The 22,618-nt window shown below is 42.3% G+C and overlaps 1 protein-coding gene across 1 annotated transcript in view; it reads right to left on the bottom strand.

Moving 5' to 3' along the window:
- The window catches only part of VRK2 (VRK serine/threonine kinase 2), a 69,248-nt gene extending 55,296 nt beyond the window's left edge, over positions 1-13,952 (bottom strand). Inside the window, exons 1-5 of the mRNA XM_065400521.1 lie at positions 13,817-13,952; positions 3,527-3,582; positions 2,909-2,978; positions 2,071-2,158; positions 1,808-1,916 (exon numbers count right to left, since the gene is read on the bottom strand). Coding sequence (XP_065256593.1) covers positions 1,808-1,916; positions 2,071-2,158; positions 2,909-2,978; positions 3,527-3,582; positions 13,817-13,952 — 459 coding nt within the window. The remainder of the gene's footprint in view (positions 1-1,807; positions 1,917-2,070; positions 2,159-2,908; positions 2,979-3,526; positions 3,583-13,816) is intronic.
- Between the last annotated feature and the right edge of the window lie 8,666 nt (positions 13,953-22,618).

Raw genomic sequence — 22,618 nt, 5'->3', positions numbered from 1 at the left:
GTGAAGGAGGAGGATCCCAGGAACTACAGGCCGGTCAGCCTCATCTCAGTCATTGGGAAAATCATGGAGCAGGTCCTCAAGGAATCAATTTTGAAGCACTTAGAGGAGAGGAAAGTGATTAGGAACAGTCAGCATGGATTCACCAAGGGCAAGTCATGCCTGACTAACCTAATTGTCTTCTATGACGAGATAACTCGCTCTGTGGATGAGAGGAAAGCAGTGGACGTGTTATTCCTTGACTTTAGCAAAGCTTTTGATATGCTCTCCCACAGTATTCTTGCCAGCAAGTTAAAGAAGTATGGGCAGGACGAATGGACTATAAGGTGGATAGAAAGCTGGCTAGATCATCAGGCTCAATGGGTAGTGATCAATGGTGTCTAGTTGGCAGCCGGTATCAAGCGGAGTGCCCCAAGGGTCGGTCCTGGGGCCGGTTTTGTTCAATATTTTCATTAATAATCTGGAGGATGGCGTGGATTGCACCCTCAGCAAGTTTGCAGATGATACTAAACTGGGAGGAGTGGTAGATACACTGGAGGATAGGAATAGGATATAGAGGGACCTAGACAAATTAGAGGATTGGGCCAAAAGAAATCTGATGAGGTTCAATAAGGACAAGTGCAGAGTCCTGCACTTAGGACGGAAGAATCCCATGCACTGCTACAGACTAGGGACCAAGTGGCTAGGCAGCAGTTCTGCAGAAAAGGACCTAGGGGATACAGTGGATGAAAAGCTGGATATGAGTCAACAGTGTACCCTTGTTGCCAAGAAGACTAACGGCATTTTGGGCTGTATAAGTAGGAGCATTGCCAGCAGATCAAGAGACGTGATCATTGCCCTCTATGCAGCATTGGTGAGGCCTCATCTGGAGTACTGTGTCCAGTTTTGGGCCCCACACTACAAGGATGTGGAAAAATTGGAAAGAGTCCAGCGGAGGGCAACAAAAATGATTAGGAGGCTGGAGCACATGACTTATGAGGAGAAGCTGAGGGAACTGGGATTGTTTAGTCTTCAGAAGAGAAGAATGAGGGGGGATTTGATACCTGCTTTCAACTACGTGAAAGGGGGTTCCAAAGAGGATGGATCTAGACTTTTGTCAGTGGTACCAGATGACAGAACAAGGAGTAATGGTCTCAAGTTGTAGTGGGGGAGCTTTAGGTTGGATATCAGGAAAAACTTTTTCACTAGGAGGGTGGTGAAGCACTGGAATGGGTTACCTAGGGAGATGGTGGAATCTCCTTCCTTAGAGGTTTTTAAGGTCAGGCTTGACAAAGCCCTGGCTGGGATGATTTAGTTGAGGATTGGTCCTGCTTTGAGCAGGGGTTTGGCTAAGATGAGTTCCTGAGGCCCCTTCCAACCCTGATATTCTATGATTCTATGAACATTAGGCACCTTCAAAATCTCTGAAAATAAGGCCTCTTAGCTGGTGTGTCCAAATATGGGTGTAGGTGCCTAACTTTAGGTATCCATATTTGAACATTTTGTCTCATGTCCTGTTACTGAGCCTGATCCAAAGCCCACTGAAGTCAATTGAAGTTTTTCTATTCACTTCAATGAGCTTTGGCTCAGGTCCATAGAGATCTAGTGTAAAGAGGATCTAGTTTCCATTCCTAATCATTAACACTCTGTTTCATAAAAATATAATTTGAAGAGGAAAATTAAGACCCTGATTCAGGATGATACTTAAGTATCTATGTAACTTCATGCTGACTTGGGACCAAAATAGATGTCAGCATTTCACAAAGAGCAGATGCATTAGGAGAGTTCAATACATTAAAAACAGGCCCATTTCCTTCTCCTCTGCACTTACCACTCGGGCCCCAAGTTGCAGAACTGTTTCTTTTTTAAACCGGTGTCCATCATTGTCCAAGATTCTTTGCAGGTCTACCCCTAATCTTTCCATGACCATGAATCTATAACTATTAGAAAATGCACAAGTGAGGAATCTTTGTAAGACAGGGGACACAGATAGCTTTATATCAACAAGCTCAAAACATCCTTCATTTAATCGAAAATAGAGCTTCGGGCAACTATGAGCCCAACAGTGTTGACTCCAATTCACCTTGTTATTACCTTTTTCCATTGTATTCAGCCGAGCCTGTTCCCCAGAACACCGGAATTCCTAAAAATCCTATTTGTCTGAGCTTCATCCACGTTTTGACTGTCAAAATAATAATAGATAAGCCAGAATTTAAGGTAGTTTGAAAATCTACAGTTTAACTTTAGTAATTGAACTATCATTAGAATCTTTGTTGTTAAAATGAAAACACATACAGGTAACTATTTTACCACAGCCCAATTAAAAAGTTCAGCAAGTAACTTTCTGCAAAAGTAAAGCTCTGTGTTCCTTTAATATACGCTTCTCTGAGTCATAACAACACAATAGGAATCCAATCAGTAGCTGAGAAAAACTAGTTCCTTTAAAAACTTTACTTTTTGAATTTACCTTCTAGAGTAAACAGTGGATCAACAGAGTATGCAATTAGGCCTCAATCGAGCAGAATACTTAAGTACATGTGCAATTTTTGCTCATTTGAAATCATTGGGACTGCTATTATGAGTAAAGAGCTTGCAGGTTCAGTGCCTAAATTACTACTAAATCTTGCAAACACTTAAGCATGTGAGTAACTTCATTCCTGGAATACTAGCCTTACTATTTAGTCCTTGCAATGCCTCTGTCCATATCCTAAAAAATGCACTACGGAGAGAGGCTAGTTCTCCCTCAGGTTTGTCACCCTACTAGTCCTGATTCTATTTTCACTTACACCAGTGAGAATAAAACTAGTGTAAACCAGATCAGAATCAGTCCCACTGTCTGAATTATGCTTGATATAAAAGCTTCAAGATATCAATTGCTCTAATTGGAAAAAATTACCTTTTCATTTTATTTTGTTTTTCTGATATTACTTACTGTGCTCTTGTTTTGCAGCTCTCTGGTAAAACTTTAATTCAGAAAACAAAGGCCCATTTTCACGATATTCCTATAAAGGAACAAATAAATTTGGTGTGAAAAAGTGAGTTGGGGGGGGTGGGGAGTTCCTAAATAACAGATTGCAAGTTCCAATTGGGTTAAAATCCACTTTTTAAAAAAAGATACAGTATGACATTTGACAAAAGTTATTTTACATAAAATATAGCCAGTATATTGTTTTAAAAACCAATAACTTCTGTTGGTAAAACAAGCTGTTCACTGCAAATACCCAAAAGAAAACATGTAATATAGACTAACGCAAGTACTATTTAGGAAATTAAATTAATACATTTTAACTTCAATCACTGTATATTCTTAAATACGCAGTCTGATTTCCCCCTCCCTCATTGTGATGTCCATGGTTAGTAATGGAAGCAAAGAAACAGTAAGCATTAAGGAATCACAAAACATTCCTCCCGCAGACAAATTGTGCTATGATGGAAGAATGGCACACAAAAAACATGCAATGCAACTCAATGCTCAAAATAAGAATAAATAGAAAATGCAAGTGAAAATGCTAGTACTTTAAATAATTTAGAAGTGAGATATGAACATTACCACTTTAATTACATGCACAGCATCATCTTCTACAGGAATATGAACATGAGAGGAAGCTGTAAAATCAGAGAGATGGTGATGAAACTTCCCCAACAGTCAATATAATTGCAACTAAAGAGCAAAACATGTAGTCTTAGTCAAAACAAAACAAAAGGGGGTGGGAGGAGAGGGGAAGGGGACATTTCTCAAAACTGTTAGAAATGTTTTCCTTTTGAAATTTTGTCCAAATTTCAAAATTAAAAAAACTTCAACCTATTTTGATAATACTCGTATGTATTAATCCTACAGGAGAACCTCAGTTACGAACACCAGAGTTACGAACTGACTGGTCAACCACACACCTCATTTGGAACCAGAAGTATGCGATCAGGCAGCAGCAGAGACCAAAAAAAGGGCAAATATAGTATAGTACTGTGTTAAATGTACACGACTAAAAGAAAGGGAAAGTTTAAATAAAAGATTGACAAGGAAACTCTTTCTGTGCTTATTTCATTTAAATTAAAATGGTTAAAAGCAGCATTTTTCTTCAGCATAGTAAAGTTTCAAAGCTGTATTAAGTCAATGTTCAGTTGTAAACTTTGGAAAGAACCATAAAGTTTTGTTCAGAGTTACAAACATTTCAGAGTGACAAATAACCTCCATTCCTGTGTCTGTAACTCTGAGGTTCTACTGTACTTTCAATGGAATGTGTGAACCCAATCTTAACTACAGAGCCACTAGAGCACCTCTACTACACACTCACACCAAACTTTGGTGAAAATATGTTACATTAAAATAGACTAATTTTTTCACTTTTCTCTGCAGCATGGTGCACAAGTCACTTGCTTGCTTGAACTAGGGTAAACTTGAAGTCTTTAAATTCCTATTACAGGAATGGATGGGTGAGGTTCTGTGACCTGCAATGAGCAGGTGGTCAGAATACATGATCATGATGGTCCCTTCTGGCCTTAAAGTCTATGAGGGAAAGAGAAGATAAATTTAAAAATATATATATTATACATGGCAAAGTATTTCAATGTCCACTGCAATATCCTATACAGTCAATAACAGGAGGAATGTTTAAAGCAACTACTTGTAAATACTGATATACCCAAAGTTGCTCACGTTAGCACTGTGATAGGCATATCACTGTATTGCTTTTTATTAACCACTTATATATTGAATATGCAATGTTGTAGCTATGTTGATCCCAGGATATTAGGGAGACAAGATGGGTGAAGGAATATCTTTTATTGGACCAACTTCTGTTGTGAGAGAGACACGCTTTTGAGCTTACATAGAGCTCTTCTTCAGGGCTTGTGTGTAAGCTCAAAATCTTGTCTCTCTCACCAATAGAAGTTGGTCCAGTAAAAGATACTACTTCACCCACCTTTTCTCTTTATGTTGGGAGGCAGTTGGATACTATATTCATCCACTATGGTCCACAAGTGAGGTGGACTATTTTTGTCTATACTATATATAACGCATTTTTTAAATGGACTCATTATTACGTAGAGTTACTTAACAGACTGGAAAGGCTCCAAAGGTTTAACACTCTGATTACATACCTCACAGACCAGCACCACATACTCTCCTGCGAGTTTAGCCCATAGTTAATTACTCTATATTACATGTAATTAGCCATGTGCTATGCTCGTTCTATTTGGTAGCACATGGCTATACATAATACTACAATCAGTTAAATGCTAGACTATGGGCTAAGCAGAGACCCTGTATGAGAGCAGTGCTGGAATGCAGCAGCACTCTTATGGCATATAAGTACATACAGAGTACCAGGCGCACTATATGGTTAGACTATTCTAGCAACAGTACTCCAAAATAATATGGCAACTGTGTAATCCAGATTCTGGCTATGGCATGCACATTTTACCTACACTAGCTGCAAAAAAAAAAAAAAAAAAAAGGAAAGAAAGAAAGGAATGCATTTTATTCCAAGAATCATTTTTGAAATGTATCCTCGCACCTCTAGAATTTTTGTTTTCAGCATTAGTGGAAATATTGTCATAAGTTACAACTACTGTAGCAGAGAAAAGTAACTGAAGAACTACATTAAAAATACAAGTTGAAATAAGGTCTACATTCTTCACCACAATTTCCAATTACTGTGTCTGGGCAATGCATAAAATAAGATATCAAATTAACTCATGTCCAGAATTTCCTAGCTTTGCCCAGAGACAGCAGGCTGGGCTAAGATCTCAACATCAGCCTTAACTATGAATTCATAGAGTTTGTTGGCTTGCACCACAATCTTAATTAATCAGTCTTTCTGTGTTTAAATATGACAAGGTAACAACAGAATTTCTGGATGAACTGCGATTCCCTAGGACTGCATAGCACAAACTGCATTCAGTGTGACAAAGAAACATGCCAGTTTCATTTGCCAGTTCAAATGTGCCAGCTTTAGTTTTAGCAGTTTAATTTGTGGTAGTCATGTTCAGAATATTGTGAAGTATTCACAATGGTTCTCATAAAATCAGTTTGTAGACAAAGTTTACACAGTGGAAAAGAAAAGCAGTGTATTTGGCAGTTAGAAAAAATATCCCTGTTCCTGTCCACAGCTGGTCTCTATGCTGCTGCTGGATATTTGGGAGATAAAAAGCTCATTTTGGAAACATGAATAAGCTCAAGAAGCCTTTTTATTATTATCTTTTGCCTAGTTTTCCAGAGGATATGAAAATGTGTAGTGGTATTGTCCTCTCAGCTCTGTTTATGCAGGAATAAAACAAAACCTATGATTCAAAAATTAACACGGTACTCAAAAGCTAGGGCTAAGAACCGCAAATTAGTTTATGTAAAAGTAATGAAAAGACTAGTGAAATCCTGGCCCCACTGAAGTAAATGAGAGTTTAGCCATTTACTTCAACAGGGCCAGGATTTCACCCACAGTGTTTAATGTAAAGAAAGTTTTGATTTATATAAACATCCTAAAGAATCATTTTCAGAACACTGGCTTGGTAATAAATAAAAGCAATCAATGGTGGCAATCATTAAAAAGATTAAATCTTTACCATTTACAGTTGTTAAATTATTGTGGTATTACCTATCAAAATGCCATGCAGAAACAACATCTAGTTTTAATAGAGCCCTTTGTATTTTTCCCCTTTTGTTTTCTTTCAGTATCTCATGGAATTGATCATTTTAGTTCTTCAAGTCCTTACACTCTAAGTTTCCTGAGGAAGGATTTCTCTGTTCGGTGATCATGATTTTATCCCATACTCTACCATTTTCTGGCTAGACTAATTTCTGAGGAAGCCTTTGGAAATGGTCTCTCTCAAGTCTTCCTTTCTGAATTTGGGGTTCTATTAAGCAGATATTGTATCCACAGGCCTTTAAAGTAGAATCTTGTGGATTTGGATTCCATAGCACCTGGCTAAGCTATTCAGCAGAAAACTGAGCTCCACTGCAAAATTATTTTGTGGGGCATCTGCAAATGCTTCCAGTACACCACAGTTTTGGTAAAATTTTATTATAATTTCTGTCATTTTTTCATGAAACTTTAATCCTAATTCACCAGAGCCAAAATTTTGCCTTCCAGAGCTATGAAAGACACTGACTGACTTTCAAAGTTAATCTAGCTCTGAGCTGAAGGAGATACGACATATCCTTTAACCTCAGGAACAAAAGCCGTTTCAGCATTCTTGAATGGGAATCCAGGCCCTTAACTCTTAAGCTTGATGCACGCATTGGTTTACGGAATGCCTGCATTCCTGCTCATCTGCAAGCCTGACACTGTGACCGCTCAGAAGGTACTATGCCAGTTTCAATAGGGAATAGGTGCCAATCAAAAATGTGTTTAGAGGGGCAGCCTGCATATTGCAGCAAATGCCATATCTTAGGGCAGAAGTTTCTCCTGTTATCATGTAATGCCAAATTAGGGACACATGCTTCATGGCATGATATCACATTGCATCTGTAAATGCTCATGGCCATCAAAGAACGCATTTCTGCTGATTCTCCTCCTTCTCCTTACTTTGTATACATCTTTCTCATGATTTGTTACAAACTCAACATATCCCTGGCAATCTCTATCATAAGAATCTCAATAGTAGAGTATTATACCTTTAGGAAATCATGTGGGAAGTAGCCTATAGCTGGACCTCTTTTCTACCCATATCTTAACACATACAAAAAAAGCTATACCTACAGTAACATCTGACCTCCCTACTCCTAACTACCATCTAGAAATGGACCAGAAATCTCTATGCCTTCACCCCTCATCTTGGGAGTGAAGACTTATGTTATGATGTAACCATCTAATGAATATGTGCAAAGGAAGTACGAGCACTGGCAGTGGTGAGGAAGGAAATTTCTAGCTTGTACATGGATGGTGAAATGCAAAGCAGACTTAACAATGATGTTGGAACCTTAACTGAGTATTGTGTGATATTTCTGCATTTAAATTTTCAGCCCTAACTGTGTATTAAAGGAGTCATTGCCATTGGAAATAAAGAATGATTTATGTAAAGACCAGCATCAATCACTAGCCATGATAAGGAAGATAAATGAGTATCTGGTATTCTCTCTTACTTGCACCCTTCTAAACTCTTGTTTAATTCTCCCACGTACTGCCACTATTCCCTAAAGGACTTTAAATTGGGCATTGTATCATGAAAACGCTGTATTGTTCCCTGTTTGCTTTGCTTTTCTCCCTCCCGTCAAATGAATAGGAATATTCTGTGTGAGCTCTATTATAGTAAGCCATTGGTAGAGTATAAGTAACAGAAGGAAAGCTATAATATGGAGCAGCCTAGGTAGGACAGGCTCGTGAACCATAGCACTCTCCCTCGGCATAAGCAGTAGCTTGAAACTAATTGAGAAGAGCACTTCTAGACAGTTTCAAATTGCTTCAGGAGCATAGGGAGGAACCACATTGCTGGTAAGCCTTCTGCTGTTAAGGGGGATTCTAGAGAGACGTGAAAATTAAGAGGAAGAGGCAAGACAATGAAGGAAGAGAAGGTGCAGAGCAAAGAGGACACTTAAAAGTGAAGACAGAAATATTTAAAAAGGAGAGCATAAAGGGCACACACAGGCACTTTTCTACTTAGAAAAGATTAGGTGCCATATTCCTGAACGGCTGAATCCAAGTGCACCATTGAATCCAAGAGCTCAGGGACAGTAAATAACTTTCCACAGCTTTGATTTAGTGAACAAAGCCTTCCAGGAAATGCATCTTTGGTAAATAGGTTGCAGAAGTAGTATAAAATTTTTCAAGTACATTGTTAAAGCTTAATGGAGTATGGCGTACACTTAATGGGGAATTAAGCTGTAACAATGCACATCAAAAACTTTATACTACTGCTGTAAAACTACTTATTAAAAGATACAGCCAGCAAAATTAACCTTCATTTTTATAAAATAGCTGTGCTGTTCACATTTTGCAGACATTCAAACCTAGCATATCCCACTGTGTGGCCCATTTTGTTGAGTTCTCTAGAATTTCCTCTGGATTAGCTCCACATTTCAAGTATAGTAGTCACTCCACAACATAGAGCAATATTTATATGAACAGAACTCTATTCCTCTCAAGAAGGGGGTGAAAAAGACATATCTCAGACACAGGACTACCTAAACGAGACCTAGTACTTATTCATTAGTATGTCCTTCTAAGGAACTGACCATGTGAAGTGTTCAGAACTCCTGAACACCACTAAAGACAATGGGATTAAAGAGTGCTCAAATCTTTGCAGAATCAGGCCCAAACTGAGCAGCTGGCTGGTGTTATTTCAGACAGAATGCCTGTCCATTTTGGTCAATTTCACAGTCATAGGATTTTAAAAATCATAAATTTCATGATTTCAACTATTTAAATCTGAAATTTCATGGTGTTGTAATTGTAGGGGTCCTCACCCAAAAACAAGTTGGGGGGGGGGGTGCAAGGTTATTGTAAGGGGGGTTGTGGTACTGCTACCCTTACTTCTGTGCTGCTTCTGGCAGCGGCGCTGCCTTCAGAGCCAGGCAGCCGGAGAGCGGCGGCTGCTGGCCAGGAGCCCAACTCTGAAGGCAGAGCCACCACCAGCAGCAGCGCAGAAGTCAGGATGGCATGGTATGATATTGCCCCCCTTACTTCTGCGCTGCTGCCTGCAGAGCTTGGCCTTCAGTCAGCAGCCACCACTCTCTGGCTGCCCAGCTCTGAAGTAAGGGTGGCATAGTATAGTATTGCCACTCTTAATTCTGCACTGCTGCTGGCGAGGCGCTGCCTTCAGAGCTGGGTGCACAGCCAACAGCCGCCGCTCTCCAACTACCTAGCTCTGAAGGCAGAGCAGAAGTAAGGGTGGCAATACTGCAAGCCCTCTAAAATAACCTCATGACACCCCCGCCCCCCTGCAACTCCCTTTTGGGTCAGGACCCCCAATTTGAGTAACACTGGTCTCCCCCGTGAAATCTGTATAGTATAGGGTAAAAGCACACAAAAGACTAGATTTCACAATCCGCGACACGTTTTTCCATGGCCGTGAATTTGATAGGGGCCTAGTCATAATGAATAAGAAATAATCTTCCTTGTTTTGGACCTTTCTTTACAGCACAGAGTCAATCTTTGCTGATAAGTCTGATCCATTTCCTATTTCAGATGAGTTAGTTATGCACTGCTGAGTCAATCTGTTATGTTCCTCTTTCTAATTTCTGTGTTACAAGGGGAACCAAGCCTCCAACTTAGTGCTATATCCAGTACCAGGTCTCCCTTCTGAGAGAAAGCAGAGGTAAACAACAACAACTTTTGCAAAGATTCTAACAAACAGCTGTATTTTTTCCGGCTATTCCTGCTATACTCATTAGGAACACAAAACCGAAATATACAAGGGCCCTAGATTTCAATATCATTCCATACTACCCCTCTGGCTGCTCTCTGCCTCAGCGTGGTGGGATTCAAACAACAATATACCACAACAGTTGAAGTCATCTGTGGTCAGAAAGAAAACCAGTAAAAACTGCATGAAACATGTACCAATCTCCATGCGATATACCATTTACAAGGTCTTGTACGGTTTTCCGGTAACAGGAAATACCCTAGTAGATTTGGTACACAATTAATGTTTTTTTGCTTTAGATTGAGAATTACTTACACTGAATTATTCCTTGTTCACTGTTGCACCAGATGTTCTAAACATGTGCCCTATGAGAATAATCTGGGTTCCATCGGAGAAAAGTGTTGTTATAACAAACGAAACCACATTCTCACTTCAGTTTCCCCTCATCACTATATCAGAGTTCCATGAATCATTCTCACTTCTCTGTGGGAACTTTTGTAAGTTTCCATTTCCCCCCCCTTCCATTACTTTCTTTTTCCCCCCTCCCAACAAATAATCCTTGACTAACAATTTCAGGAGGCACCTTGACTTCATTCCATTGCTCATGCTGGGGTATATTTTCTCTGGTAATGCTTCCTATATATGCTCTAGATCAGGGGTCGGCAACCTTTCAGAAGTGGTGTGCCAAGTCTTCATTTAGTCACTCTAATTTAAGGTTGCGAGTGCCAGTAATACATTTTAATGTTTTTAGAAGGTCTCTTTCTAAAAGCCTATAATATATAACTAAACTATTGTTGTATGTAAAGTAAATAAGGTTTTTAAAATGTTTAAGAAGCTTCATTTAAAATTAAATTAAAATGCAGAGCCCCCCGGACCGGTGGCCAGGACCCAGGCAGTGAGAGTGCCACTGAAAAATCAGCTTGCGTGCCGCCTTTGGCACGCGTGCCATAGGTTGCCTACCTCTGCTCTAGACATAGGATCTCTCCAAGGCAACTGACTGATGTTTAAGAGAAGGCCGTAAAACATATCACGTACATCAAAAGAAAAATGTAAATATCAGAACTGCACTGTCCCTCACCTCTTCTGTGACTGCACATTTCTGAGGGGCCTTGGTTATTGATCTCACCCTAGGAAGGTTATGAATAGAATTCTATAGAATGGAATGAGACAGAGAGATGACAACTAGGATTTTTTTTCTTTTCTTGGCCTTGAGCAACAGATGCTGATCAAGCACCTCCCAAGAGAGTGTATTAAGAAAGATTAATATTGAGAGAGAATATTATTGGACACTGGTGGATTAAAGCAGAGTTTGCCTGCTTCTTCTTTTACTAATGGAATACACAGGGAAGCAAAGGACTGGGGTGAAATGTGTCTTAATGTGGATTAAACTGGGCATCTTTTGGAGAAGCGTCAAGCACATATTAGTTTGTCTCTGTATGCTTAAATGATTGGCAAGTGGTACAGGACTGACTGTATGGAGAGCAATCAGAAGCAGTGGTATTTAGGTTGAAATAATCTCTTTCTCTCCTCCTCTCCTCTATGCAGCCATACAGTGGAATGGATGCCATCCTCTTTTCCATTCTAGAAAGCAGGACATCTTGGTTAATGGCAGTCTTGTTCATAGTTTTTCTTTTCAGTTTCTTGTGACTGAAATTGTAGATATCAGAGTGTGCCGATCAGATTGATGATTGCTATAATTTTCAAGCACCATTGCTGATGGTACAGTAGGGTTTTAAGGCATCCATTTTATTTAGAGCACTAACATACCAGTCCTCAGGTAGAACCAGTCTCCAAGAAGTAAAATATGGGTTTTCATGACTGTGCACAGTCACTATTCAGCTCTGTGCTTCACCACACCAAACACAAGGAAAAAATATGGAGGAATTCAGCTCAGTCCCAGCTGTTCCTGAGCAGCAAAGGAAATAAATGGAACAAGGACATTGCCTGACAGATGGAACAGAAAAAATGCAAGAGACAGTACTGCATCTATCATCAAGAAAACAGTGGCACATCAAATGCCTATATTTATGGCTGAATAGGATGTAACAAACACCCATAAGTCCCTCTACAGAAAGTAAAAACTTGTTCCACATTCACCAAGGCTCCAGTCCTGCAATTTTCTCCATGTGGGCAAACTCCTGTGCTTCTGCTTCCAGTGTAGCTCTGCATGAGCAGAGAGGATCCACCCATGCAGAGAAGTTGCAGTTAAAAAGACAAAAGAACTGAGATATAAGTCATTTTGTATATGGTGCTTGTTCTAATGAAAAACTGACTTGTTCCAGTGGTCTAGAAACCATGTAACAAGGAAAGCTTGTGCTGTCCCCAAACGTATTAGCATATCGTCTTCTGACAAAGCAATTTGTATGAGCTAAATGTCATAGCACAAACAAAAAGAGTGTAAAATAGAAAATAAAGAAGTGGCACAAAGAATGGATGCCAAAAAAAAAAAAACCAATTACACTTTCCATGACAAAATAAATGGAGAAAAATTAAAAAGGTACAACAGATCTTTTTACGTGCAATGCACATTCAATCCATGTATTGAAGTGGCTTGATAAGCAGGTTTTGAATATTAATACCCCAAGTCTGGAAACACTAGTTAACATATCGCTATCTAACTTAAGAAGAGCATGTTTGCCTTTAGGGATGATGGGTTGTACTGATGTTGCTATTCAGGACTAATTCTTCACTGCTGTCTCAGTACAAGCTCAATGTAGTTCCTGACAGATTTTCATTGTAGACTAGTTCCCATATTTATTCTGCATGTGTGTGGTACAGGAAAAGTCCATCATGCTGCCTTGTAAACAGATTTCTCTCTTTTATAGAGACCAACATTAGTAATTTACACGTATATATAAATGATCCCAAAGTGTTTTACAAACTATTTATCAGACTCACTTATTCCCCACTGAAAAGCAGCTACCTCTGGATAGAATATAGCATCTGTTGAAGAGCATGCAGCTATACTATGCAATTTTGGACAAGTGAAGAATACCATTTTCAGCTGAAACTGCTGGAAAAAGTGTGGCTTTAATTCATACATAGCACCAAAGTTAATACTACTATTGCTATAAAATGTGTAATTGGTTATTTAATGACCAAAAGCTCTGTATCTTGATTTTATGTCTCAGCTGAAAGATGGCACCTTCAACAGCCAATGCCCCCAACAGCACTTTGGAGCACTGGATCAGTACTGACTCAAGAGAGTTACTGCCACATACTGAATCACCATATCCTACAGCACTTACTATTGGTGCTCTCTGGCAATCTTCTACTCAAGTATTGCCCCACATGTGCCCAAGGTATATCCTTCACTCTGCAGGTTATACAAACAGTACTCTGAACAATCTAGGAAAGAATCATGCAGTTCCTTCAGCAAAACTTCTCAATAACCTGAGCGCTGTTTAAGATAGTGAAACACATTCTGGCACCTCTTGTTGTTTCTTTTTCTTTTTTCTTTTTTTTTTTTAACCATTTTGTTTTAAAGGATAAAGTAGTACAGACACTCACAGAAATACTCTTGTAATTAACACTCGTGCTTTACCTAAATAGATCAATCCAAATCCTCCCTGGCCAATTATATTGCCCAACCTCCACTCCTTTCCTTCAGTGTCTTTCATTATCATTCCTTTGGGAAGGGGAACAGGGAGCTTGCTTTTTCCACGCCCTTTAGGTGGCATCACACCTTTGAAAGAAAAGAAAATGAAACCATTATGAAAGAAAATGAAACCTTCCAATTCCCTTGTTCCAAAACGAAAATCATAGTTAAGTCCTCCACAGCCTGGCACCTGGGTAATACCTTCCTCCTGTGCAAAGAGGGTTTAAAATGCTACCAAATGAGAATGGTAGTGTTTTATTCCAGTTCAAAATGAAAGCAAATGACTAAATGGAGTCAAGGCCTAGACAATGAGGGGGATAGTCCCATTCAAGCAACAATTATTACTCGGTAAGTGGCTAAGACAGAGGGATGGAAGAAAAGTTGCACTGCAAGAATCTATAAACATGCAACCTGGCATGAGTCCACAGTACAACCTTTAAACAATGCATTGGTAGTTTAGGAATATGCACCATTATAAAAATAATCAACGGACGACAGAACAACCACCTGAGTCTGCACTCCATTCTTTATTAAGCTCAGTAAGTTGAGATGCATCAGCAGGGGTGGCTTTAGGGGTCTAAACATCTGGTTTCAAACACCAAGACCCCGCTCTGGAACCACGTGTTCAAAGGTTGGCAGGCCTGACTGAGTGGGAGCCCTTTATCCTTTTGAGCTAGATAAACTGGATTCGGTGCAATTTACAGCAAAATGGACTTTCACACAAGCCCTGAGTGTTTACAGTACCTAGTTCTTGCTGTAAGTGGGATTTTTCAGACATCACTCTCAAAGCATTTTACACAGGTGGCTGGTGCTATCTGGACTGCACGGGTCTCTTGCACCTTTTTCCGGGGCTGACTTTGGCCTGAGTGGTTCTCTTAGGCCACCCCCACAGCTGCACGGGATGGCGAGCACAGCTAGGGAGACTAACAGCTGCGGAGGCAGAACAGATCGGCTAAAGGAGATGGCAGCAATCTGGGGAAGGCTACCCAGGTGCTCTGCTCCAGGTGATTTCCCAACAACTCCCCCAGCTTCCCTCCCCCCTGCAGCCTTACTCAGGCCGCCCCAGGCTCCCTCCGACAACCTGCCCCCTCACCCCCGACTCCCCCAACTCGTTTCGGAGGGTTGCTCCTGCTCTCCGCCCCCCAACCACTGCACCTACTGGGGGAGCCCTCGCGGGCTCTCTTCTCCGGGGCGCCGCAGCAGCCACGGACTCTTCCCAGGCCGGTCCGATCAGCGCAGCTCCCCGAGACACTAACCGGCCTAGGCTCCCGCCCCGAGCCCGGCCCCTCCTCAGGCTGGCGGCGCGTCTCGCCTGCCGCGGAGCGAAGGAGCAGCGGCCGGAGGAGCCCAGGAAGTGGCGCGCGTGGGCAGCCCCGCGGCCCGGCAGTCACATGGGGGATGAATGACAGCAGGAGGAGGCGTGGGTGGGAAGAGCCGCCTGCCCGGGCCGAAGGGCTGTGCTGGGTGTGGCTCGGAGAGAGCGGGCACGGCTTCCTGTGGGAGAGCCCAGTGCCCGGCCATGGCAGGCAGGGGAAGTGCATGTAAAAGAGAAGCCGCGATTCAGCGGGAGAGACTCAGGCTCAGCTCCGCACAAGAGCCTGCGAGGTGCCCGCCCGCCCAAAAGGAATTAAAGGGGCTTGATTGTCAAATAATGGGTGTCGTACCTCAGATTGAACATGCCCCGCTTCAGCATGAAGTAGTGTAAGTATTAAACCAACATTAAAGAATGAAATAAAGTGCCTGACTGTTTGGGCCACATGTTCCCTGCCCACGGAAACCCTGGGAGGATCCTTATAGAAACCAAAGAGTAACAGTGAAAATTAGCAGAAACTACATGAAAAAATCTTGTTAAATCTGAATACGGAGGAATGATATGTTTTCCCAAGAAACAAAACTTGTGGTTGTGTTGCTGATTTTTTCCTCTTACGAAAAAAATGAGAACTGGGGGTGGAAATAACAATTTTATGAGCGTCGTGAAATCAGTGAATTAGTGGAAAGTTGGGGTTTAATGTAAAACTCTGAACTCCAAAAATATCTGTAAACTCTCTTGAGCTTTTGACTCATGAACAAGGATAATGTCACAAAATGAAAACAGGTTCTGCAAAAGAAGAGCTATATTTAAAATAGTCATTGGAAAGCAAAACTGAAACTACAGGTAAAGACACAAGGATCTGATTCATTGCTAATGAAGACTCTGGCATATGCAGCCTGCACCTATTTTTGTACGTTCAAGTCAGACTGCATAGACTCTTGAAGTGACTCATTTAGCCACATAGAGGCTTGCGTAGCTGCATATGTAGCTGAGGTTTAGGGTCTTCATTGGTTTCAAATGAAAAGCTTGCTATATAATTTTCTTATATAACTAAAAGAAACTGCAGATTTATGGATACAACTCCGTCCAAAGCCAAGATCATTTGAAATCACTCCCAGTTTTGGTATCATGTAAACATTTATTTGACTTGTACAATTTAAGATTACAGTGAAGTATAAAAAAGGATAGAATATACTTACAAGACGGAGAAGAGATCCCAATGGAAAATGTTATGGGTTTTTTTTCTTTTTAAACAGGGAATAGGGCTGAATTTGGTTTTAAATGAGACATATGGCTGAAGTTGATTTTAAATAGGGAACAGACCAAATTTTAAGTACGTTTTTATGTGTTTATCTTTTGACAGTTCTAAAATAGTCCATTCACTACAGCAAGATAGTGCATTTGTGTCATTTTTAAAGACAGCATGTGCCCCCATTAATAGTACTTCAAGACATACAAGGTCTCATTGAAAAAGTCACGTTCCTGGTAGGGTTGCCAATTTTCTAATTGCATAAAACTGAACACCCTGGCCTTGCCCCTTCCCCGAGGCCCTGCCCCCTACTCACTACATTTCCCCCTCCCTCGGTGGCTCACTCTCCCCAATCCTCACTCACTTTCACTGGGCTGGGGCAGGGGGTTAGGGTGCGGGAGGGGGTGAGGGCTCCGGCTGGGGATGCAGGCTCTGGGGTAGGGCTTGGGATGAGGGCTTTGGGATGCAGGAGGAGGCTCCACGTTGGGGGGTGGGGCTGAGGGATTCAGAATGTGGGAGGGGGCTCAGGGCTGGGGCAGAGGGTTGGGGTGTGGGAGGGGTGAGGTCTCTGGTTGGGGGGCGGGCTCTGGGGATGAGGGCTTTGGGGTGCAGGAGGGGGCTCCAGGTTTGGGGGGAGCTCAGGGCTGGGGCAGGGGATTCGAGCTCAGGGTTGGGGCACAGGCTTACCTCGGGCGGCTCCCGGTCAGTGGCGCAGCAGGGCTAAGTCAGGCTTCCTGCCTGTCCTGACACCGCGTTGCGCGCGCCCTGGAAGTGGCCAGCAGGTCTGGCGCTAGCCAGCCAATGGGAGCCAGCCAATGGGAGTGCTGAGCCAGTGCTCGGGGCAGTTGGCAGTGCATGGAGCCCCGTGGCCCCCTGCTGAGGAGCCGGACCTGCTGGGCGCTTCCAGGGCACAGCACAATGCCTGGACAGGTAGGGACTAGCCCACCGCTGACCGGACCTTTAATGGCCCAGTCAGCAGTGCTCACCGGAGCCGCCAGTGTCCCTTTTCGACCGGGTGTTCTGGTTGAAAACCGGACACATGGTCACCCTAGTTCCTGGACATACCAGCCTATTCCTCAAAGGGGTTAACATTAGTATGTTCATTTCAGATTCACCCATGATTGAATGGCTATTACTATATTGCACCATAATATTGGTGTCTTAAAGAAGTGCATTCCATGGTGCTCCTCCAAAGAATGAGGGATTTCACAAACATGTTTGCTTGATAGGGAGAAAAGGGGGAAAGACTAAAAATAAGCATATGTATATTTGTAAATAGACAACTGAAGAAATAAAAAAAGGATTTTATCTCGTGGTAGCTCTGCTTAAATGGGAAGCTAATGTAAGGCTACACACCCAGTAAGTGGTTCTTTGCTCTGCTATGTGGAAAGAAGAGGCAAAGAAAAAGTTCTTCCCTGTCTGCACTAGACTGGAGACAACTCACTCTTTGACTGCCAGGATCATGATCCTATTAGCAAGCTCCCACCCTGGTATTATCCTGTCTCTTAAGAAACTTGATCTCCCAACAGTGAAGTCAAGGGTGTCTACCCCTTTTCCTCTAAGCTGTTGTCACAGAGAGACAGTGGCCAGCTGTTCAAAGAGGAGGTCTGATGTTATCCTAGACATGTTTCTTCAGAGAAAGCTAATTATGAAGGAATCTGCCTCCCTCTCAAGAGAACTGAGGCAGGGAGGCTACCATGTATGAGTGTCCCTGCAGGAGAAGAGGTGTGCACAGGTGAGAGAGTGAAAATATCTGCTGCTTGGATTTTCTCTTATAATCAGAATTTACTAAGAACAAATCATCCCAAGCCAGCTTGATTTCCTTCTTTGACAGGTAACTGGTTTGGTGGATGGGGAATGCGGTGGACATAATATACCTGGACTGAAGCAAGGCTTTTGACACAGTCCCACATGACATTCTCATAAGTAAGCTGGAGAAATGTGGGCTTGGTAGAACTACCATTAAATGGATACATAATTGGTTAAACAACCAAAAAGAGTAATTATTAATGGAATGTCAGATTGAAAGGAGGTCGCAAGTGGGGTTCCACTTGGATCTGTTCTGGGTCCAGTGTTATTTAACATATTTATTAATGACTTGGATGCAGGGCCGGTGTAACCACTAGGTGAACTAGGTGGCCGCCTAGGGTGCCAAGATTTGGGGACACCAAAAAGCGGTGTCCAGTGTCACGGGAGTCAGCTGAGCGGGGCAGGGTAGGGAGCGAGGCCTCCATAACAAACCCGCTCCCGCAGTGAGGGGCGCCACGCAGGATGGTCAGTGGGAGCCTGTGGCAGAGCAAGGAGGAGACAGCCGGCCAGGCGCGGCAACCAGCACGGCCGAGGGACGGAGCCGTTGGGGGAGACAGTGGTGCTGAACAGCTTTGCCCTCCAACGCGCCGCACCTGGGGCCGGGCGCAGCCACCTCCTGGGGTGAGGGAAAGTGAAACTAAACCCCGCAGCACAACGGAGAGGAAAGGGCTGGCGCAGGTGCCGCTTCCAAACACCAACCCCCCCGGTGGCACTGTGCCAATGCGGGGAGCCGTCCCTGATCGCCAGGGAGATCCTCATCTGCTCTCTGGGAGAGCCTGGCTCTGCCCTCCTTGCCCTGGGTCCCCCCTCGGAGGGCGAAGTACTCAGAGCCTGGGAACGTTTAGAGACCCTGCGAGCTGGGGGCATTCTCAGCCTCCTCCTTGCTCATAGGTTCCCCCAGGCCAGAAGGGACCGTTGTGATCATCTCCTCTGACCCCCTTGTATTAATTCTAATGAACAATGCCACATTATGCAGCATTCATTTTTGAAACTTTATAATAAGCGATGCTCCGGGGGGAGGGGAGAGGAAGTGGGAGGGGGGGCACAAGGTGGAAGTTTCGCCTAGGGCGCAAAATATCCTTGCACCAGTCCTGCTTGGATGTAGGACTAGAGAGCATACTGATCAAATTTGCAGATGACACAAAGCTAGGGGGAGTTGCAAATACTTTTGAGGATAAAGCTAAAATTCAAAGGGATCTTGATAAATTGGGAAACTGGGCTGTAGACAACAAAATGAAATTCAGCGAAGATAAATGTCAGGTGCAACACATAGGGAAGAAAAACCAAATGCACAAATACAGAATGGGGGATAATTGGTTTGGCAGCAGCACTGCTGAGAAGGATCTGGTGGATCACAACCTCAACATGAGTCAACAATGCAATGTTGTTGCAAAAAAATAATAATGGAATTTTGGGATGCATTAACAGAGGCCTAACATGCAAGTCATGTGAGGCAATATTGCCACTCTACTTAGGCATTAGCTGTGTCCAGTTTTGGTCACTGCTGTATAGAAAGGATGTAGAGAAACTGGAAAGGATCTAGAGGCAAGTGACAAAGATGATCAAAGGGATGGGATGCAAGTCATGTGAGCAAAGGCTGAAGGAGCTGGGTATGTTTAGTTTGGAAAAGAAGAGATTTAAGAGGGGACATGATAGCCATTTTCAAATACTTGAAAGGCTGCCATAAAAAGATGGAGAAAAAATATTTTGTCTTGCCACAGAGGGCAGGACAAGAGGCAATGGGTTCAAACTACAGCATAGCAGATTTAGATTAAATCTCAGAAAAAACTTCCTAACGAAAAACAGTAGGACAATGGAACAAACTGCTTAGGGAAGTTGTGGACGCTCCTTCAATGGAGGTTTTCAAGAAGAGGCTGGATAGCAATCTGTCTTGGATGTTTTAGACACGACAAATCCTGCATCTTGGCATGGGGTTAGACTAGATGACTCTTGTGGTCCCTTCTATGGTTCTATGATTTTATGAGTCTATCACAAATATTTGCTTTTCATGTTTTATTAGTTGGAGGTAGGGGAGCAACCATCCATTTTAGGATTCAATTTATAGCAGCATCTGCACTATAACTGGAGGTTCCTTATGCTAGACCTGTCAGTCATGCAATGTACCAAGAGTGCTATCTGTTGTGGTGTGACTTTCCCCTTTGCTTTAGTTGCATAGATTTAACATCCAGCTGGAGTGAGATACTGAGGCTCTGACTGAATATGGGGTGCGGTGGGTAGAGGCGGGGAGGAGAAGGATAGGCTATTGTCTATTTGCTGTATATCTTCACCTATTGTCTACTTATTGTTGCTGAGGTTATTGATTACCTAGAGTTTTTGTAAATCTGCACTTTTTAGAGGTGTCGCCCTCTGCTGCCCCACACATGTAGAAGCAGGAAGCATCATCTGGTGCTTTTTAGTTTACTTATCTAGAGTGCACCACTTTTGGCTAACTGTTTACAGGTTAAGTACTTAGAATGTCCTACTGAAGACCCGATTCTGTAGTATCTGTATTCTTCAAATAGTACCCATTCATTTCAAAGAGTCCCGGTGAGATGGGTCCTGGGCTTGGTATATCTCTGCAATTGATTCCAATGAGACTACTTACTGAATAAATTACTGCTGAACATGTGGTAATCCATGTCATTGGTTTTTAAGAGGAGATTAACATCAGGGATGATCTAGGTATACTTAAAAGTGCCTTGATGCAGGATCATGGACCAGATGACCTTTTGAGGTCCCTTCCAGCCCTATATTTGTATGATTCTCTGAGAAAGAATGTCAGAATTGGGACCTGAATTAGAAAGTATTGTTAGACCATGTGCATAGAAATGTTGGTGATGCCCTAGTAGACCTTTCCACAGCTCAAAATTCCTGACAAAAGGTTTTATTATGTGTTTTAAATTGTCTATTGTGGCATTTTCCATCTGTGTGGCATTGCCAAACAGTGGTATGCAGACCAGAAGATAGCTTTTCAGCATTACATGTTAGGGATGATCCATCAGACCAACGTTTGGATATTTGCTTTTGGGAGTCCTAGTATATTCAAACCCCAAATATGGGTGTCGTTCAACAATCCCCACCCCACGTTGCCCTCTTTAGGCCTACCTGCCCTGTCTGATGCAAGGGTGAGTGGCTCTCACCAGCTCCTCTGTAGGGGCAATGCTGGGATAATCGCTTTTGTATCACCAGAGAAAGGAAATGATGGTCTTAGACTCATAGACTTTGAGGCAAGAAGGGACAATCATGATCATCTAGTCTGACCTCCTGCACCTTGCAGGCCACAGAACCTCACGCACCCACTCCTGAAATAGTCCCATAACCTCTGGCTGTGTTACTGAAGTCTTCAAAACATGATTTAAAGACTTCAAGTTACAGAGAATCCACCATTTATACTAGTTTTAACCTGCAAGCGGCCCATGCTCCATGCTGCAGAGGAAGGCAAGAAAACCCTCGGGTCTTGTAAAAAGCACAGGACCGTGAGTCAAAAAAATATTTTCTATTTGTTACTCTGTCACAGTTAACCTTGGGCAAGTAACTTAATTTTTCTGTGGCTCATTTTCCCTTCTGTAAAATGAGAATGCTAATATCCACCTCACAGAACATTCATTAATTAATGTTTATGTAACAACTCCCTTGACTGGGTTGTCTGCAAAGGGAAAACCCAGAACTGGACTGCTGGATCTAAAGGCATGAACCTTTACCAATTGAATGAAAGGACCCGGGTAAACTTTCTGAAAGTCACCTAAGTAATTTATGAGCCTAATCCCACTGACTTTCAAACTCCCATGGGAGTTAGGTGGCTAGGCACTTTTGAAAATGGGACTTAGGCTCATAAGTCACTTACAAACTTTCGAAATTTTATGCCTGATCCTTTAGCTTAGAGGCAGTAGTATCCTCAGAAACCTCTGTTCAGGGTGTAGCTACTCACAGGTGACAAAGAGCCACATTTATGTTTGCATGGGTTACATTTATAAAGTGCTTTGACATTCTCAGGGAGCAAGTGCTATATATAAATGTAACCCCCCTGCCCTGCTTCTATATTTGTTTCTCACTTTGTTTTAAAGTACTGTACATTACAACTTAGATCAATTTTCCATTTATTTTAATTCTTTCTTTCTTAAAATACTTGCTCAAACCTAAGCTGAGAATAAAAGATTTCAATCAATTATCTGAAATCTTTCAGTTTCACACACAAAGCCCCTTAAATTTACTGCACTATGTGAACAATTTATAACTTCTCACACTGTTGCATTGTGACACCTTTGTGGTATTTAACACTGACATTTTAGCACTTCCTCTTTTAATTCTGCCTTCCTCCCCCTTCTCCCCACTGCTCCTCCTGCTTAAAATATCATGGCTAGATTTACACTAGAGCCAT

Source organism: Emys orbicularis, chromosome 3 (genome assembly GCF_028017835.1).
Source record: "Emys orbicularis isolate rEmyOrb1 chromosome 3, rEmyOrb1.hap1, whole genome shotgun sequence".
In the NCBI taxonomy this organism is placed as follows: domain Eukaryota; kingdom Metazoa; phylum Chordata; order Testudines; family Emydidae; genus Emys; species Emys orbicularis.
The sequence above is the reverse complement of the archived record's forward strand: the minus strand, read 5'-3'. Positions and strand labels throughout refer to the sequence as shown.